Raw genomic sequence first — 21,391 nt, forward strand, 5'->3', positions numbered from 1 at the left:
AAAGAGAACTAAAATACAAAACTGAAGTATCATAAATGCCTCACATGCCTGGATTTCCTGCCTGTCCGTGTGTTCTTGAGTCTTGCCCTGTTTCAGGACTTCATTCACCATGAGAGTGATTCACAACAATTTAGCTGAAGATCTTGGTTGGCTTTGTTTGCTGTAGAAATGGAAAGCATTTTATTCTAGAAAGTAGGCGAATGCTCCAGAGAGCTGGGCAGAGAAGGCCGCCGTGTTTCATTTGATTGTGTGACATATGTAGCCTGGGCTGCTCTCTGAAAAGGAAGAAAAATGCAAAGGTCTCAGACGTCCTTGCTGTCAAGGTGGTTACTAAGTTTAGAAACACAGGAGCACAGTCCAGGATCAAATCGCAGGATTCGTGCATGACCTCCGTGGCCTTCCTCTCTCTGTTCTGTGATTCTCTTTTCTCCCTGTCACTGAGGTACAGAGAGGGTATTTACTGTCACGCTTGAAGGGGGACTATGTGGGTTGTTCATGTACTGAATCAGCAAGGAATTTTTAATTTTTTAATTAACAATTTTGATTTTAATTTTTATCTTAATTTTAGAAAACACTTCTTCAGTGAGCAAGTAACCATCCAGATTTTCCTCTCCTTCCTTAAGTTTTATGTAAATAATTGATATTTAACCTACATACAATAGAAACACACACACAGAGTAAGGGAGAGAGAGAGAAAGAGAGGGATGGGGGAAAGAAGAAAGGAGGGAGAGAGGGAGAGGGAGAGAGAGAGAAAGAGAGAGAGGTCTCAATATAAATAAGTTCAGCTTTATAATTTCAAATGGCCCATCAGTTCTTGCAAGAAGTCTTTTTTCTAAGGATTCTTTGGCACGTATTGGTTCTTAGGAATCTTTTCAAAAATTAATTTTATTATTTTACAGTCCAGTCATTACCCCCCTTCTGGTCTACCTTCCCACAGTTCCTCATCCCATTTCTACCAGCCCCTCCCCCACAAGAAGATATTTCTCTACCCTCCTACCAGTCCTCCCTAATCCCTGGGCCTCAAGTCCCTCAATGGTTAGGTGTGTCTTCTCTCTCTAAGGCCAGATCAGATAGTCCTCTGCTGTGTATGTGTTGGGGGTCTCAGACTTACTTACTACGTTAGTAAGTCCCTTACTTACCTGGAGTGAAACTCTTTAATACACACTCTTTCATATGCCATTTTGGTAGCTGTCATCTAGGATGGGCAAAAATTCATCTGTCTTTAACTGTGAGCATAGAGAGATCTAAGAGACTCTTTATAGACTGTTTATCATGGCCTAGGCCTCTGCATACAGGAAAAACTGCTGATGGTTAAAAACAGCTAGATATGTGTTCCTTTAATTCTTTGTAACCTTTTATTCCCACATACATTTAATTTCATTTCATTGGAGAGTTTAAAATGTAAATTCTTTGCAACTTCATAACATCTTGTACTTTTGGATATATCTGTTTATGATATTTATAGGTTATTTCTTCACTCTATACTTACTAGGCAAGTATAATGCTTATGTTTTATTAAGCTGTTTCCCTTGATACCGGAATCTTAAAAAAAAAAAATTGGAATAGCAACTAGAGAGAGCCTAAAGAAGAATGTCAGACATGTAGATCTGTTTTTTTTTTTTTAATTTCAAAGTTATTCTATACACTATTTTGTTTAAAGATTTCTTTTTATTGTTGTTTCAAGATTTTTGTAATAGCTGAGCATGGAGCCTCTCCATTATTCATAGAAACTTATAGTTCAAAGGCATTGATGAGAAGTACCACTTTTTCCTTAGAACACACGCGCTCACTCTGGATAGCTCATTCTGTCATTGTTCTTTATACTGTTCACCATTCGCTGCTTATTTAAGTCAATTTAGTAATGATTATGAGATTTACTTTACAACTTTAACAAATGCTTGGCCAGACATGTGAGTTGTTCCTCAGTGTGGCCATGACCCATGGCACTGAATTTGCTGTAACTGCCTGCCCTGCTCATTATAATTGGGCAGATTTGCTGTCAGAGTCTTTCATACCTTAGTGTTGTAGGCTAACAGAATTCAGATATATTTGTCTCTTACAAAGACACCCCATATCATCTTTGTATAAACAATTAGCCTAATTGTTTTAGGAAATTGAGATAAGACATCTCAATTCTAAAAATATGAAATCAAATATGCCCCTAATTTGAATCATTTAAAGTAATGGCTTTAGTCTAGTTGTAGAAAATTCCACATCAAATTTCATGTTGTGGGTCTTAAGAACTTAAAAATATGGTATAAAATTATCTTTGGGCTTACACATTTGGCATATATGAGTAATAAATGGGTTTTATTTTTAGACTTAAGTTCCATCTTAGGATGTCTCATTAGATATTTGCGAACACCCCAAACCTGAGAAGCATCTGCAAATGGAAGCATTTTATGTCCTCAGAGTGTCAGGTAAGATACACAAGCCTTTGGTAGCCACAGTGGCCCCTTTTTACTCACGTGCCAGTGCAGGTTTCTCTGAAGGGAATTCCAATGAAGACTTTTTGTAAATGTTTTGAGCAACTGCAGTTTTCACTGACTGAAGTGAAGGCAATCTAAAGATTACAGTGAGGAAAGGAAAACTCAGCTGACTTACTTAGTTTGAGTAGCTGTTGTGAGAACATTCCTGTTACTGTAACATTCTGGTACTGTAGACAGGGAGATATTTTAGCAGAACCAAAATAAAATGACTCTATGTATGACCCCTTTGCTCATCAAAAGTCACTCATTATTAGCAGAGTGAGTGTCCTGGGAATGGGTGTAAGTGACAGCTAGCTAACGAATCAGACTGAGAGAGGGCAAAGGTCACCGTTTAAGGACTGTAGTCTTGAGAGAAATCGTCAGATGTCAGCTATTGTTCTTTAGTGTGCAGTTCATGCTTGTGTTAACCAGATTTCTCTGACTCTGACTTAACCCAGGAATATTTCAACACAAAAATTACATTCTCTGTATAGATAAATGAAGATTTAACTTTACCTCCTGCTGGGTGTACTGACCCACACTCTTTGTCCTTGTATTGGGGAGGCAGAGGCAGGTGGATGAATTCAAGGATAGCTTTGGGCTTTATAGGGAGTCCTGGGAGAGCTAGAGCTACATGGTAAGACCTGATTATTTATTTATTCATTTACACTGATATTTTGCTCATTGCCCCATCCTGGTCACTCCCTCCTACAATCCCCTCTATTTTCCTTTTCCTTCTCCCTTGAGAGGGTAGGGAGCCCTAGTATCACCCACCCTGGCATATCATGTCTCTACGGGGCTAGGCCCAACCTTTCCCGCTGAGGCCAGGCAAGACAGTCCAGCTAGAAGAACATATTCCCATGGTTGGCAACAGCTTTTGTGATAGGCCCCGCTACAGTTGTTTGGGACCCACATGATGACCAAGCTGTACAGTTTCTGCATATGTCTGGGAGGCCTAGGTCCAGCCTGTGTGTGCTCTTTGGCTGGTGGTTCAGTCTCTGAGAGCCCCAAAGGTCCAGGTTAGTTGACTTTGTTGGTCTTCCTGTACGGTTCCTATCCTCTTTGGGGCCTGTAATCCTTACCTCTACTCTTCCATAAGCGTCCCCAAGCTTCCTCCATTGTTTGGCTGTGATTGTCTGCATCTGTCTGAGTCAGCTGCTGAGTGAAGTCTCTCAGAAGACTATACTAGACTCCTTTCTGTGAGCATGACAGTATCATTAGCAGGGTCAGAGATTGGTGCTTGCCCATGGGATGGGTCTCAAGTTGGGCTGGTTATTGATAGCCATTCCTTCTATCTCTGCTCCCTCCCCCATCTCTACATTTCTTATAGACAGGATGAATTTCGGGTCAAAGTTTAGTGAGTGGGTTGATCTCCCTGTCATTCTGCTGGGGATCCTGCCTGGTTACAGGAGATGGCCTCTTAAGGTCCCATATTCCTAATGCTGTGAGTCACAGATAAGTTCACCCTCATTGATTCTTGGGTGGCTCCCTTATCCCAGGTCTCTGTCAGGTCCTGGAGGTTCTCTCTACCTCCCCACCCAGGTCAGTTGTAGATTTCCATTCATTCTCATGGTCATCTAGCTATCTCTCCTGTCCCTCACCACATCTGATCCTGAAACCCCTGCATTTCCCTCCCCATCCCCTCTCCCTCCCAGTTCCCTCCCCATCATCTGCCTCTCATGACTATTTTATTTCCCCTTCTAAGTGTGATTCAAGCATCCGTGCTTGTGCCTCCCTTCTTGTTTAGCTTCTTTGGGTCTGTGGAATGAATGTATCATGGGTGTCCAGTACTTTATGACTCATAGCTACTCTGAGTGAGTACATACCATGTGTGTCCTTTTGGGTCTGGGTTACCTCACTCAGGATATTTTCTCTCCATTTGCCTGCAAAATTTATGATGTTTTTGTTTTTAATATCTAAATAGCATTCCACTGTGTAGATGTATCACATTTTCTTCATCCATTCTTCAGTTGAGGGACATTTCCAGTTTCTGGCTACTATGAGAAAAGCATCTGTGAGCATAGCTGAGTAAGCATCTTTCTGGGATGGTGAAACATCTTTTGGGTATATGCCCAGGAGTAGTATAGCTGGGTCTAGAAGTAGAACTCTACCCAGTTATCTGAGAAACCTCACTTAACAGAGTAGAAAAGTTGATTCAAGTTGAGTCTAGGAAATGTTTAAAAATCAGAGGTACCAAATACCAAAAAAAAAAAAGAAAAGGGAAGAAAGAAAAGAAAAAAACTATGTTGTATAACTGAAGATTATATTTAAAAAATATCAAACTCTAAAGCTTTATAAAATGGCAAATCAACTGTCATAATTTTGTTTTAAATCTACTTTCTTATAGAACCCAGGACCACAGCTAGGCATGACATCACTCACAATGGACTGGGCTTTCCCCCATTGATCACTAATTTAAAAAATGCCTCACAGCTGGATCTTATGGAGGATTTTTTTCAACTGAGACTTGCCTTTTTAAGATAACTCTAGCTATGGAGTGCCAGGCATTTGAGGATAGCATCTAGAAAAAAAAAAAAAAAGTGCCAATGTGAAAAGGATTCATCTGAAATGAAGATGTTGCAAAGTGAAAGAAAAAACAACCTTGTAATAAAATATTAGAGGAGATAATTATTGAATCTCTGAAAGAAGATAATGGTGTTGGATATCCAGAGGAAGGTAAAAGGGATAAAAATGAGAAGGGTTAAAGGATATAGGTGGGATAAAGTACCTATATAACCAGGACAGATTAGCAGTTGATTGATAAGAGAGATGGTAAACATTTAGAGGAGAGTTCAGATCCAGCATCTGTCTTCTGTAAAAGCCCCATCAGAACACTATAAAGAAATGGGAAATCATTAACCATCAGAAATCCCTTTTCTTTATATTTTCCCCAGTGGTACTGGGAACTAAACTCACTGCTTTGTGCATGCTAGGCAAATCCTCTATCGTCTATATATCCTCAGCCTGGGGAAGGTCTTCATGATCAAATATGAGTTTCTAGATTGAATGAGCCCAATTGAGTGCACAGGAAGATGGATAAAGAAAGATATAGAGTTAAATGTTAGAAGAGCAATGAGAAAAGAGCTTAGAACAAACTCAAGGGGGAAAAAACTCAGGTTGCAACGCTGTGAGGATCAGAAGAGATCAGAGTTACACCAGCAGTACTAGCGATGTTGAGAGTTCTGCAGCTTTCTGAACTAAAATTTCAGTCATCAAGCAAGGATGAGCTCCCAAAGTCAGGTGCTATGCTATGCACCTGTAATTCCAGCACTTGGGAAACTGAGTCAGGGCCACTGTGGACACCTTGTCTCCAGAGCCCTGCAAAGGTGACTTCTTGAAAACTGTAGCACGGAATTAACCAGATTAAATATGATTTCTGGAAGGCACCGGGAACTGAACCAGAAAGAGGAGAGGGGGAGTTTTCAGTGGAGAGAGCCCCAGCAAGATTACCAGGACCATTAATGAGGAGAAAGTTCATGCGGACAGCTGACCAGCAGCTAACAGCAAAGGCGGAAAGTACAGTGAGTCCAGATTCTGGCCATAGGATGCAAACTGAAGGCAGGTTTGAGGGGTCACCTGCATTTCCCGTACTGAATGCTTGCCGGTTCACATGGTTGATTTTGTGATGTGTGGCTCAAAGTATGCCATGAAAAAGAAAACAGTGGGAAGAAAAATTCATCTTGTCATTGGGTTTAGTGATCCCAAGAATGAACTCGGAAGTCAGACCATTCAGTACAGTCCTGCCTGTACTTTGGCCCTGCATGCCTCCACTACACTGCTTGTCCGTTTGTGCTCTATTGTTACCCCTGTTTGCAAACACAAGACCTCCTATGTGCATCAATGAGTTAATAAACATGAAGCTATTAGATCAGCGTCAAACAGTAATAATAGCAGGAAGGGAAGCTCAAAGTAAGCATGCTTTAAAAATAAATGGAAGTATTCAAAAGAAATTTAATGCTAACAAAACCAAACATATGTATGTATGTATATATGTATGTGTATATATATACATATTATAACCTATAATATTGACCATTTAAATGTGAAATTTATAACTATTTGCTGTCATTTCTTTCCAGTTATTTTTTTATTTTTATCTTTGTATTATTTTTATTTTGTTGTTTTGTGATAGGGTTAACCCAGGTTGTCTCTGGAACTTACCATGTGGCTCAGGATAGCCTGGAGCTCAGAATAATTTTTCTATCTTAACCTTAGGAGTGCTGGGCTTTAGGTATATGCTACTGTATCTGGAACATTGATTTATTTATATAATTCCAAGTTTTGGTACTAGGAACCCCTTTTTTCTTTTTAGTATGAGTTTTAAAATGTATTTTATTATTTTATGTGTATGAGTGTTTTGCCTGCATGCATGTAATGCACCACCTGCAAGGCAGAAGATGATGTTGAATGCCCTGGAACTGGAGTGGTTGTGAGTGACCCATGTGCATGCTGGGAATTCAGTTCAGGTCCTCTGAAAGAGCAGCAAGTGCTCTTAACTATTGAGCCAACTCTCCAGCCCCTAGTATGAATTGCCATCTCTTACCTCAAGCTGTATTACAAAAGAATCTTGATTAAAAACTTCATGGAATTGGTACAAAGACAGGCAGGTAGATCAATGGAATAGAATTGAAGACCCAGAAGTAAACCCACACACCTATGGTCACTTGATCTTTGACAAAGGAGATAAAATAGTGCTGTTTCAACTGGCAGTCAGCATGTAGAAGAATGCAAATCTATCTATTCTTATCTCCTAGTACAAAGATCCAGTCCAAGTGGATCAAAGACCTCCACATAAAACCAGGTACACTGAAACTATTAGAACAGAAAGTGGGGAAGAGCTTAGAACACATCGACACAGGGGAAATTTTCCTGAACAGAACACCAATGGCTTATGCTCTAAGATCAAGAACCAACAAATGGGACCTCATGAAATTTCAAAGCTTCTGTAAGGCAAAGGATGCTGTCAAAAGGACAAAGCAGCAACCAACAGATTGGGAAAAGATCTTTACCAATCCTACATCTGATTGAGGGCTAATATCCAATATATACAAAGAACCCAAGAAGTTAGACTCCAGAGAATCAAATAATATTAACAAAATGGGGTACAGAGCTAAACAAAGAATTCTCAACTGAGGAATATCAAATGGATGAGAAGCATCTAAAGAAATGTTCAGCATCTTTAGTCATTAGGAAAATGCAAATCAGAACAACCCTGATATTCCTCCTTACGCCAGTCAAAATGTCTAAGATCAAAAACTCAGGTTACAGCAGACGCTGGCGAAGATTTGGAGCAAGAGGAACACTTCTTCATTATTGGTGGGATTGCAGCTGATACAACCATTAAACTATTCACAGACCTTATGAAGCTCAAATAGAAATAAAGCCAGAATATGGATGCCTCAGTCCTTCTTAGAAGGGAGAACAAAGCACTCATGGGAGGAAATCAGGTGACGAATAGAGAAGCAGGAATTGAAGAAAAAATTATTCAGAGACGGCCTCACCTAGGGATCCATAAACTCCATGTGCCAAAACCAGGCACTATTGCTGGTGCCAAAAAGTACTTACTGGCAGGAACCTGATATCAGTATCTCCTCAGAGGTTCTGCCAGAGCCATACTGATACAGATGAGGATGCTTGCAGCTAACTATCGGACTGAGCAAGGGGACTCCAATGTAGAAGCTAGAAAATGGACTAAAGGTGCTAAAAGGGTTTGCAACCCCACAGGAAGAACAACAATATCAACCAACTAATATCCCCCCAGAGCTCCCAGGGCCTAAAACACCAACCAATGACTACACATGGAGAGACCCAAGGCTCCAGTTGCACATGTAGCAGAGGATGGCATTGTCTGGCATCAATGGGAGGAGAGGCCTTTGGTCCACTGAAGGCTTGTCTTTCCAGTGTAGGGGAATGCCTAGGCACTGAGGTTGGAGTGGGTGTTTGGGAGTGAATGAATCTTCATGAAAGCAAGGGGAGGGGGAGGGGCAATTGAAGAGGTAGGAAGGGATAACATTTGAAATGTAAATTCAGATAATATCCAATAAAAATGATAAAAAAGGTAAGGTCAAAGTATTTTCTTAAAAAACTAAATCTGAGCTTAGTATTTATTTCTTCTAAGCAAAATAAATGTGAATTCTTAAAGTTTTTTTATTAAGAACTTTGTTTTAAAAAACAAAGATAAATGTACAAATTTTAAGCATTTTTGCATAAATGTATATGAATACATTTTGTCAATGCTTGGCTTTTTTTTTTTTAAGGTTTCATAGTGTGCATTAAGATCTTACTAGTTACAATGAGCATAAAGTACATGTGAAACAGGATGTAACCTGGAATTAGTCAAAGCTTTCTTGGTGTGTAAGGACTAAACATAACGGTTTTTTTTTTTCTTTTTTTTTTTTTTTCTTTCTTGAACTTCACACAGTCTGTGAGTTGTTTCTGGGGTATTCAGAGCTTCCTGGGGTTAGTATCCCATTATCAGTGACTGCATATTATGTCTGTTCTTTTGTGACTGGGTTGTCTCACTCAGGATGTTATTCTCCTTGATGAGCTTAGTATTTATTTCTTCTAAGCAAAATAAATGTGGATTCTTAAAGTTTTCATAGTTGTTGTAGTAAGCTTTTTATAGCTAAATAGTTAATGGTGTCTTTAATTTTTCATTGTGACCCCTATACTTGATGGCTTATAACCATCTTTGTAATTTTTGATTCTTTTATATTCAAATTATCTCAAGTAATTTTTTTCTCAAGTATTTGGGAGTTGATCTACATAAAATGTATTGATTATCTGTAATACATTAGTTACTAAGTATGGGACTCAAATGCATGACCAACCTATTCCTTAGAGATCACACTTTGCCTGGTTCTGTGCATTGGCCATGTAGATGGGCTTCATGCAATTATTTCTGCCGTGTGGTTAGAAAGCAGTGCCAGTGTTGACTGGGATATCAGGTTAGGAATTATTTTTTGCCTTGTGCATGCTTTCGGTTGTTTCTTGGGTTCTCTGTCATCATAGTGGTATAACTCAAAAAAGAGATTTCAATGTGTATATAATAGAATCTGTGAATCACAGACGATAGAGGATCACTTCTTCCAAATTACATAAAAGCCAGCTCAATATAGGAGGATTGTAAAGAAAGTAGACATCTTTAATCAATAACATCTGTTACTAAATTCTTCACTCCATTCTAGCATCAGGATAAAGTTCAAGGATCTGGTTCTCAACATTTAGATCCGGTCTTGGTGTCATGAAGACTTCTAAGAGTAATTTAGGTTTGAACATTGAGCCTAAATAGTAAATTATTCCTTCCATATAATCCCAAGATGAACGTAGACAAGGACAGGATGAATGCAAAAGACAATCCTGTTCATAGTGCAAATAGGATCTACCCAGAAGCCACTAAGACTGAGAGAGGTCTACCACCTGGTTCTTCTGTTCCGGCAATGTGTTTCATTTGAGTCTTGATATTTATTTGTTTTGGAGAATGAGTCTTACTATACAATCCCAGCTGGAGCTGGTCAGCCCATTATCTTCACCACCAGGGCAAGCTCCCCAGCACTGCCCTGGTTAGGCCACTCATTGTCACCATCAGTAGGAGGTCGGGTCAGCTCTCTTGCTCTATGCGCTTGGGACTGCCTCACCCACTCCCACACCTTCAGAGCCTGGTAGCTGCACTGTGCTGAACAGTCAAGGCTAGGGCATACACGTGCTTCAGCCTATGTGGGACTGGACCAGCTCCACTGCTCTCCCACCCTCAGGGCTGGCTCAGCCATGCCTTTGCCAGCTCCACTCTGTTGCCCAGGTGTAGGGCCTGCTCTTCTGCGTACTACAGCCAGTGAAGAAGCAGGGTTAGCTCTCCCGTTCTCTTGCCCTCTGCACCAGCTCTCCCAGCTGCTGCAGGTGAGAGGCAGTGGGGGGATGCCCATACCTGTACCACCACAGGGAAGAAGAGTGGGGAGGCCCTTGGGGCCTGCTCACTTGTACCCACCACCAGAGTCAGCTCTGCTGTACCATCTGGGTGAGGTAGAGGGCTCACTCTCTGCGTGTGGGCGAGGGCTGGCTCTCCCATGCTCCTGACTCTAGATAGCTTTCCTGAATTTGGAGTCAGCTTTCCCATACCCATGTCCTCAGGCAGACTCGCCCACACCCCTGTCACCAGGCCCAACTCCGCTATGCTATCTGGTCATCATTCCCTACCAGCATTGTGTGGCATAAAAAAACACAAGTCTATCTTCCTTCTCTTGTGCCACCTGAGATTTGATTTGATTTTTAATGTGTCCTAGGCATGAAACAGCTTTGGCCACCAAGCCAGGCATCAGGCTAGGATAGAGATTGGACTGCCTTCTGCCCTACCCCTGGCTGATATAAGAACAACATGACCAACAGGGTGTCTATTTACCTATTTCCAGGGGCATTGGCAGCTTACATATATCTTTCTAGGCCCAATTTCTGACTCTAAAATGCTTAAAATGACTGGTTTTGATCCAATCCAGTATCTAGCAATACTACTCTTAATTTGGTGACTTTCATGTGAATCTTATTTGAATTTACCCTATTAATGAGAACTTACCTAAAAATCTTTTTGACATAGCCTCCGGCAACTTAGGCTCTGAGAGACATGCCTTCAAGATTCTTAATAATATTTTTATTTATAGGATTCTATGATTCATACGCTTAAGATTCTTATAGGGTTGGGGATGTAATGGATTAGCTCTTGTTTTGAAGGTATGAAGGACTAGGTTTATTCTCTCTCACAGAGTGGGGAATCTCTAAAACCTTCCTGTTTAGAGGAGTAATTGAACTCCTTGTGAGTCTTGGAGAGGCTTTTGAATTGATATATGGTCTTGAGGAGGCAGCTTAAAGTCTTTCTTAAGCACCCAGTCTTCTTATTGTTGATTTAATCTTGTCCCCAAGGACACATTTTAAGTTGGTGCTTTAGGTTTGGTAGTTGCCCTGAGTCTCTTTCTTGGAAAATGATGTCAGTTAGTTCATTTGTTCCTTAGACAACTTCAGTGAGCACATTGGAAGCAATGCATCCTTAGTATAGCACTTTGAATTGTAAAAATCTGACCTCTCCCCGGGCTGATTTGGTTACTATGACAACTTTGACAAGGTGATGTCTGCTGCTTTTGTTATCATACAGCTATTATGAGGATACATTTTGAATATGCCGTTGATTGTTGCTTAGGGGAGTTATATGTCTGGATTCTGGTGAACACGGTCTAAGAACAAGGGCTGTTAGTAGACAGGAAAGGTCATGTCATTAGGGACTCACCACAGTATTTGAAGATCTGAGGGGAGAGAAACCTGGAAAAAATCTTATACTAAAGTGAATAAAAATATAAAGGACTCCTGACCATCATGCACTATGCTGAGGGATCAGTAGGAAACTGTACTCATAAATACAACCTAAGGTCACTCTGATTCGGTGTTGGGGAACAAGGCTCTGACTTTTAAGAGTTAAGTTAACCTGGGTGAAGTTTGACCAGGCCTTTGCAAAAGTACAACCCAGTCTAAACAAGAAAGGGGACATGAAAAAGCTTAGATTATGTAGACGTCTATCATACTGTGATTATCAAAGAATGTTAACTGGCTTAAGAGGACACGACAGAGGTGCACAGCACTGAAAATGTCCAGTAAGGGGCTCGGTAGGTATGGCCCTTGTTCTTGCAGAGGTCTCGGTTTCGATGGCCAGCACCGTACAGTGGCACACAACCATCTACGTGGTCCTGTACTGTATTCGGATCTCATGGGCACCTGGTACATGCCCTCATATAGATTAAACAAATCTAAAAAGAAAATAAAATCAAAACATTTCAAGTGGGAATTCTAGAGAAAATACTTGAAAATACACATTAGTGAATAGGTAGTTGACCGAAATCAAGTTTTTCAAAGTTATGTGAAATCACTTAGAAGCAGGCTTGCTATCATGTCAAACTTATAATCTCTATTTTAAATTTGGATGGATTATGATCTTAAGAATTAAAAATACTAACCAAAGATACATAGCTAGTAAATCAAATACTTATCCCCCCTACAAATTTTTGTATCATACAAGCCTCTTCTTATTCATGATAGTTTCCCAGGAAACAAAGCACCATCGTTATTTTGACAGAAAGTGTTTGTTATTGTTGCTAAGGTTTTCGAGAGAAGGTTTCATTTTTTAGCTTGGACTGGTTTCAAACTTGCAGCAATCCTCCTGCTTCAGCTTCTTGGATGCTTAGATTACAGATATGTGTCACATGCTTAGATTACAGATATATGCTCTGTGGTGTCACTGAAAGCATTTACATTGTGTTTATTTATCTATTCTAGGTTTATTATATCATGTAAATGAAAGGAGGAGTAGAGCTCAAAACACACTCCTACTTTTAAAAACATATATATATATATATGTCTTATATATATATATATATATGTATATGTATATCTCAGTTTCATTTTGATGTGCATTGGTGCAAGGGTGTCAGATGTCCTGAAATTGCAATTTAAGACAGTAATTTGTAAGCTGCCATGTGGGTGCTGGGAATTAAACCCTGACCCCCTGGAAGAGCAGCCAGTGTTCTTAACATCTGAATCAACTCTCCAGCTCCAGCAGTCCTAATTTGAAAAACACTCCCTTCAGAAAATAGAGATTGTTTAGAGTTAGAGCTTGATTGGAAACTGCTTGAAGTTCATAAAGAAGTCTCCATAGTCAAGGTATTAAGTAAGCTGTGAGCATAGAGTAAACCTTTCTTTGCACATTTTTGGTAAGATAACATTTTTCCTATGCAGTGGAGACCCTCTCATCTCCTAAGCTTACAGTGATCCAAAAAGATTCTTACTCTACCATAAATAAACAATACTATCTCAAAGGAAAAGACAAGATACTCTTTATCATTTCTCTTTCCTGATACCTTAGGAATATGTACTTAGACTCTGTTGATGGCCGTATTATTTTACATGTTCATTGAAGGTTGAGAGATTTTTTTAAATAGAAGGTTTTTCTGCCTAATCATTAAAATAAAAACACTTAACATACTTTCACAAACAAGCACAAACAGAATTGCATGAGCTGGCTCTGGCGTAAATAACATGGAGCCCTTTCAAGTGTAGCTATGGATGTTCGATTGGAAAGGCTGCGTGGCAGAGGGTTTTTCTTCACTGTAATTAGTCTTGCTGTGATTCATACTGTCTTATTGCCTAGATTTTATAATTCCAATGAAAATACTCCCTCGACATTTGAAAACTCAGAAGGCTTCCAATTTGTTGTAAGGAATTGAGATCATCATTACTACTGCTATGGCTGATTTTTCTAAAGCCTATTTTTTCTAAAGACCAATTTTAATCACATTCATATCAACTTGAAGGTGGAGATTGACCCAGTGGCAGTGGTGGGAACAAGCCACCCAGACACACGACCCAGACACACGGTGTCAGTGCTGGACTGGTCTGGATCTGTGGACTTCTGCTGCAGAGATTTGGGGCTTACACTCTGGCGTCTGCCATTCCATGTCTCGCATTTGCTTCCTTCTGCCTCAGCTTCAATTTCCTTTATCAACTCCAAGGCTTCCTCCTCCCTCTTCCCAGAATTCACTAGTTCAGATTCCCAAGAGCAGGAACTTGGCTGGCTGGGCTAATTACATGTTGCCTCTGCTCCTTTCCCACTTTGGGGGAAGATGTATCCTACAGTACCAAAGCCACAGGAGAGCCTTTTGCATAATTCTGGCCAGCACCTATTCTGCTTACAGTACATGTTGGGTTAAGCAAGTGTGGGGTGGAGTCTGTTGCAATCTCCTGTTTTGTCTGAGGCGGACACCAATGTTGTCTTTTTCAGAGACAGTTGGAAATGTGTGAAAGACTTGATACACCTAAAGGAAAAGTAAAAAGATGACTGTCACCTGTCTATTCAACAGTCATTCTTAAGACTGCTCTTCTTCTTTAATCCAATTCAAATCATGGTGCTCCAGGAAGGAGAATCTTGATTAAGCTGACATTTAGTGACAAATGTCCTTGTCAAAGGATTGGTTTAGGTGGGGACATGCAATGTAATTCTAGAAAAGGACACACGAGAAGATGAAAGCGATGAGTCTTAGAAAGCACTTGCTTACCTTTTAAAGGAGTGTAGACATCAGGTGTGCTGACCTGCCCGAATGCCTACATACATGCCTCCCTTCCTCCCTTTCTTCCTCCCTGCCTCTCTCCCTTCCTTCCTCTCTTCCTTCTTTCAAGTCTTGGGATATATTTATTTTCATGAGGTTCTTAGAAATTGCCACAGTTACATTAGGGCCATTAGAGGAGCCAACTAAGAGAACAGGCCAGCCATTATACTGATCGATGGCAAAACGGAAAGTTGAAAATTCTCTTGGGTCTGGGGAGATGGCTCAGCCAGTTAAGAGCACTGGCTGCTCTTCCAGAGGACCTGAATTCAATTCCTAGCACCCACAACATAGCTCACAACCATGTATAACTTCAGCTCTAGGGGATCTGATGCTTCTTCTGGCCTCTGCCAGCACCTGGCATACATATGATGCACAGACATATATGTAGGCAAAACACCCATATACATAAAGCAACAACAGTACATTTTAGAAGAGAAAGTAAACTATCTTAAGTCTCAGTGATGCTGAGCAACCACGTGTACCAACTTTGGTGTGGCCAATGGAAGCCTGCAGGTGAAGCTGTCTCAGAGGGAGAACAGAATTCCAGAAATCCAATTAGCCCTTAAGCTGAAGATGAATCAGTTTAGGCATTCAGTGAGAGTTCAGAGAGGTAGCCAGTTTGGTGTTATTAGGTCTCGGTGTAAGATGGGAAGAAGGACCACCAGCCCACTCTGAGGCACACGGTATTCCGTGGCTGTTTCTCTCACTGTTGCATCTGCCTTCCTTGTTATCAGTTACATATGAGATTATACATGCCTCAAAAAGGACAAAGACTGCAGTTTGTAGTTGTCTATGCTAAGTTTTTCTTCCAGCTGTAAGTCCACAGATAGGTGTCATTCTGTGAATTCTGCCTACATGTAACACAGTTTGCCTACTACCTACCCATCCATACTTGATGTATCTCCAAAGTTCACTTATATTTTAAGGCTCGAGGTTATTCATTTAACGGTGTTCACTGTTCACTGGAAATCCACTTACAGTCCTGAAAATTTTTAATAAGAGGATGACAAGTGTCCTTATAGCTTAATTCACTTTTTAGGGTTTTCTCAAATCTGTGACACACAACCTTGCACACCTTAGTGGGCTCTCCCGTAAAGCTAGTAGGAAAGTATAATCCAGGAAGTGGGCAGATGGCTCAGCGGGTCAGAGTACGTACTCTGCCAGCCCAAGTTTGAATCCCAGCAACCGCATAAAAAGCCAGGCATGGCTATGTGTTCCTGTAGGGGGCAGAGACAAATGGATTTCAGGAGCTCATTGACCAAACAGCCTACAAAATGGTAAGCTTCATGCACATATGCACACGTGCACACACATGTGCATACTCACATGCACAGAGGCACACACATGTACACATATACACGAGAGGGAGGAGAGAAAGTATGACTATATGTTTTTAAATGCAAATGACATGTGAACTTAATTTTCTAAGTGGATCTATAATCATAGAATCTGAAGCGCTAATATAGTCTTGCTGGCTAAATTAATGTATTGCTGAATTATATATGTGTGTGTGTGTGTGTGTGTGTGTGTGTGTGTGTGTGTGTGTGTGTATTATAGCCTGAATTAATCCAGTGCTTGCTTGCATATGTAGTTTACATTCCAAACAACTGAAGGCATGGAGATTATCATGATGGGCCATGTGCTCAGAAGTTTACAGTTGGAACAACTTTGGCTTTATGACTCATAAAACATTTCTTAGAGGATCTTTTAAAAAATTGACTCCATGTTTATAAATAGAGTAGAATTATATATTTATAGCCTCATGTATTCTTTTTAGTTATTCATGATGATTTTATTTCTATTTCAGTGCTCTAAAAAAAAAATTAAAGACTTTTTGGGCCCAGGAAAACGGCTCAGTGGGAAAAATGTTGACGGTACAAGTACAAAGTTGTCTGTAACCTCAGCACTGGAATGAGGACACAGGCACATGTGGTGCTTGCTGGATAGCCCGCCTGGTTCACAGTTAACTCCTGCTCACCGATAAGGTACAGAGCAACACAGAAAGGCTCTCAGTATTGATCTCAGGGTTCTACACGAGTGTGCATATGTAAGCATGTGATCATAATTCCTACACATGCACATGTGCATGCCCGAGTGTGTGCGCACGCACACACACACACACACAGAGGTGGGAGGAGGGAGAGAGGAAGGGAGGGAGAGAATAAAGACTTTATCAAAGCTGTATCTTGATATATCACACTTAAAAGTCATTTTCGAATATAGGAAATATAAGAGGCCTATCTAATTTTTTTAGTTCTTACAGGTGGTAGTTTTTGGTTTTAGTTTTTTCTCTTTTAATTTAAAAATTGTTCATGCAGCACAGTTTGAACATATTCTTTTCTCCTCCCCCACTTCTCACATTCTTCTGGCAACCACCTGCCTAAATTCATGTTCTTTTACTTATTTATTTACTTAAAGACAAGATCCGAACCAAACCAAACAAACTAAAAAGGCATGTGTGCCCAGGAAAGCAAATTACAGAGTCTGTTTTGTGTTGGCCAACTATTCCTAAGGATGAGTCTGTCCCATCAAGGAAAACTGATTACTCTTTTCCTCTGCCCACAGCTATCAATTCCACTTTCTGTCCTCAGTTGGGAGTTAGACTGGCTAGAATTTTACAGGTCTGATGCATACTGGGACAATCTCTGACTTCCTAGGTACCTCAGTCCTGCTGTGTCTAGAAAATGCTGTTGCCTTGGTGTCAGTCATTTCTCTGGCTCTTACAGCCTTACAGTCAGGGATTGTCCTCACTGATGCCTGAGCCTGGAGATGAAGGGAGGGAAGACATCGCATTTAGGGATGAGCCTTCCAAAGCCTCTGCAGTGTTCGTTAGTTGGTCTCTGGGTTAAGTATCATCCACAGTGCAAAGAAGCTTCTGTGATAACGGTTGAACATGTGATCTGTGGCTATAGCAATGTGTCACTAGGAGTCACTTCATTGCTGTGTTCCTTTAGCAGAACAAATAGTAGTATGTTAACCCTAGGATCCAGGCATATCTAGTCTTAGGTTCTTGGCCTCATTACCAGTGCCAGCAATGGATTTCATGTCATTGAACTGGCCTTAAATCCAATTTTAAAAATAGTTGGTTGTCCCCACCCCAACATTTTTTTGTGGTACTATTATACTAGTGCATATGTATTTTAGGCAGGTCACTTATAGATTGAAGGGTTCATAGCTGGATGAGATTAGTGGTTCCCCCCCCCCCCCTTTGGTAGCATGTATAAATTTCTTCCAGCACAATGAATGCTAATCAGTAGGGATGAAGATTCTAGTAGATCCTAAACTCAATTATTCCACGTCCAGTGACATACATATGTGGTGTCTTCAGCACCAGGTTGTGGAGGGTAACCGACAGCACTGACAGTAGCCTGTGATGTTTTTAGGTTCAAAATCCCAACACCAAGAGCTCCTTTGACAATGATGGAAAAGGATAGAAGCCATTTTTGGTCCCCAGGATTCTATTTGGTAGCATATGCTGTCCATTTGGGTCATCTTCTCCCCCATTATATTTAACTCTATCTAAACTCGTTTTATGCAGGTATGTATTTTAGAAAGCTTCTACAGTAGTAGCTTCCCGTATTCAAGATGGCCCAGCAGTTAATAGCACTGGATGCTCTTGTAAAGGACTTGGATTTGATTCATGGCACCCGCGTTGCGGGTCACAACCATCTCTAACTCCAGTTTCACAGGATCTTACATTCTCTTCTCGCCTCCATGGGCACTGCATGTATGTAGTACTCAGACATACATGCAGGCCAAAACCCAATACACATAAACTGAACTAAACAAATAGATAACTAATTATAGGAACAATCACATGACAAAGTTGTATAGAAGACTTTAAGAAAAAAACAGCTCCAAAATGTTGTGATGGTTTGCTTTTCATTTTTGTTTCTCTCTCTGTGTGTGTGTGTGTGAATATGCAGTGGAGGTCAGGGGACGGCTTGGGAGAGTCATTTATCTACTTCCACCCTGTGAATGCCAGGACCGAAGTTAGGTTGTCAGACTTGGCAGCCAGTGTCTTTACCCACTGAGCAATTTTGCCAGCCTTCCTGTTTGTTCTTATTGTCTTTGCTCTTTCAATTGTCTGTGTGTAACAGACTAGTAATTTGTAAGAAAAACATACAGCATACATAAAAATGGTAAGATATAGATAGCAAAATTTCTTGATAGAAAGCTGTAGTTAAAAAAACAAAAACAAAAACAAAAAACAAACAAACCAAGACTAAAGTATTTCGAAAACGTAATTGTGTTGCTATGGTTTCCTAGACCCAGTGCTGGGCTGCGGGGGAATCGTCTGCGTTCCGCCATGGGTAACAGGTGGTGGAGCAGTTCAGCTTCTATCTTTGTAGAAGCACTAGCTGTCTACATATTTTCTTCCTCCTTCCTTCCTTCTTTCCTTCCTCATTTCCTTTCTAAAAAAAATGTTGATATTGTTTAAAAAATATGAATTAAATAATTATTAAAGGAGATTACATGTGAACTTGATGCAAGTTTTCAAACGTGATATGTATTCAAGGGTACCCCTCCCATCTCCTCCCCCATCCCCCCAAACTGAATCACCAAGCACTGGGGGTCAAACCCAGGGCCTGGAGCATGATTGGCGACTTCGGTTACTGAGTCAGTCGTTTTCTACAGCAGGATCCTTTTCAACTCCCATTTCTCTTTTGTTGTAGCGAGTTGCTGTCTTCTGGTTATGTAGAGAGACACATTGAACATGGAGGCAAGATCGTGGAAAACAAAGTAAGTGGATGCTCCTTTCTTTGTAGGGACTCTTTTTAAACACTGAGTTTGGGATCTGGGCTTCATGCTTACTAGATGTGCGTTCTACCAGTTGAGCTGTGCTCCCGAAATGAAAACTGTACCCGACTCAGTGAGTGCCGATGAGTCAGTCTCTTAAAGGGCTCTGCCCAGTTACTGTAGAACAATCGGGTGTAAAATCAGGGGCTGTGCACTCAGTTTGGGGCACGAACATGAATGTGCGGAGAGGAGTACATTTATGTGAGAAGGAAATGCTGTTGCTTTGGTAGTCTTTAAAGCTGTGAAAAGTGTTCAAACATGTAATTCAAAGACAGAGATGCACACGAACCCAGGTGGGGACCGATGAGTCACCTTATGACTTTCATCCAGTGTGAGCTGTTGAGCCTGCTCAGTGAGCCCATGTGTTGCTTTGCATTCCCCACAGCCCTGCCCCTGCCTCCAACACCTCATCCCCCAGACCACCCTCACTGCTGAGCCCCGAGACCTCCCTCACCTGTGAGTCCCCGAGACCACCCTCACTGCTGAGCCTCGAGACCTCCCTCACTGGTGAGCCCCGAGACCACCCTCACTGGTGAACCCTGAGACCACCCTCACTGGTGAACCCCGAGACCACCCTCACTGGTGAGCCCCGAGACTACCCTCACTGGTGAGTCCCCAAGACCACCCTCACCTGTGAGTCCCGAGACCACCCTCACTGCTGAACCCCGAGACCTCCCTCACTGCTGAGCCCCGAGACCACCCTCACTAGTGAGCCCCGGGACCACCCTCACTGGTGAGCCCCGAGACCACCCTCACTGCTGAGCCCCGAGACCACCCTCACTGCTGAGCCCCGAGACCACCCTCACTGCTGAGCCCCGAGACCACCCTCACTGCTGAGCCCCGAGACCACCCTCACTGGTGAGCCCCGAGACCACCCTCACTGGTGAGCCCCGAGACCTCCCTCACTGGTGAACCCCGAGACCACCCTCACTGGTGAGCCCTGAGACCACCATCACTGGTGAACCCCGAGACCACCCTCACTGCTGAGCCCCGAGACCACCCTCACTGGTGAGCCCCGAGACCACCCTCACTGGTGAACCCGCCCTCTTAGTGCTGTCATTTATAGTTTCACACAACAGCTGTGTCTATTTAGTTTAATTCGTTTATTTGTGTTTAAAGTGCCTCAAATTTATTATGTATTTTTGCTCTTCATTATTTACTTGCTAAGGAAATGAAATTGTTTATCTTATACAGTTTCTCACAGTCTAGATTTTAGTTGGCCATAATTTTACAATTAGAGCACGTAAAATCCACCTTAATTGAATCTGTAGATTGCTTTTGGCAAGATGGCCATTTTTACTATTTTGCCAATCCATGAGCATGGGAAATCTTTCCATCTTCTGAGATCTTCAATTTCTTTCTTCAGATATGTGAAGTTCTTGTCACACATATCTTTTCAATTGCTTGGTTAGAGTCATACCAAGGTATTTTATATTATTTATGACTATTGTGAAGGGTGTCATTTCCCTAATTTTTTTCTTAGCCTGTTTATCCTTTGAGTAGAGGAAGGCTACTGATTTGTTTGAGTTAATTTTGTATTCAGCTACTTTGCTGAAGTTGTTTATCAGGTTTAGGAGTTTGCTGGTGGAAGTTTTGGGGTTACTTCAGTCCTTGTTAGAAGGGGAAACAAAATATGGGAGGAAATACAGGGACAAAGAGTGGAGCAGAGACTGAAGGAAAGGCCATCCAGAGACTGCCTCACCTGGGGATCCATCCCATATGCAGACACCAAATCTACTCACTATTGCTTATGCCATGAAGTACTTACTGACAGGAGCCTGATATGGATGTCTCCTGAGAGTCTCTTACTGATACAGATGAGGATGCTTGCAACTAATCATCAGACTGAGCACAGGGACCCCAATGGAGAAAGGACTGAAGGAGCTGAACCGGGGTTTCGACCCCATAGGAAGAACAATATCAACCAACCTGACCTCTCCCTCCCCTGAGCTCCCAGAGACTAAACCACCAACCAAAGAGTACACA

General features: G+C 41.4%; 1 protein-coding gene across 1 annotated transcript in view; it reads left to right on the top strand.

Moving 5' to 3' along the window:
- ADAM22 (ADAM metallopeptidase domain 22) overlaps window positions 1-21,391 on the top strand; it is a 217,288-nt gene that overhangs the window by 85,281 nt on the left and 110,616 nt on the right. The window contains exon 4 of the mRNA XM_080936202.1: window positions 19,282-19,348. Within this exon, the coding sequence (XP_080792328.1) occupies window positions 19,282-19,348 (67 nt within the window). The remainder of the gene's footprint in view (window positions 1-19,281; window positions 19,349-21,391) is intronic.

Source organism: Micromys minutus (genome assembly GCF_963924665.1).
Source record: "Micromys minutus genome assembly, chromosome: 23".
Classification (NCBI taxonomy): Eukaryota; Metazoa; Chordata; class Mammalia; order Rodentia; family Muridae; genus Micromys; species Micromys minutus.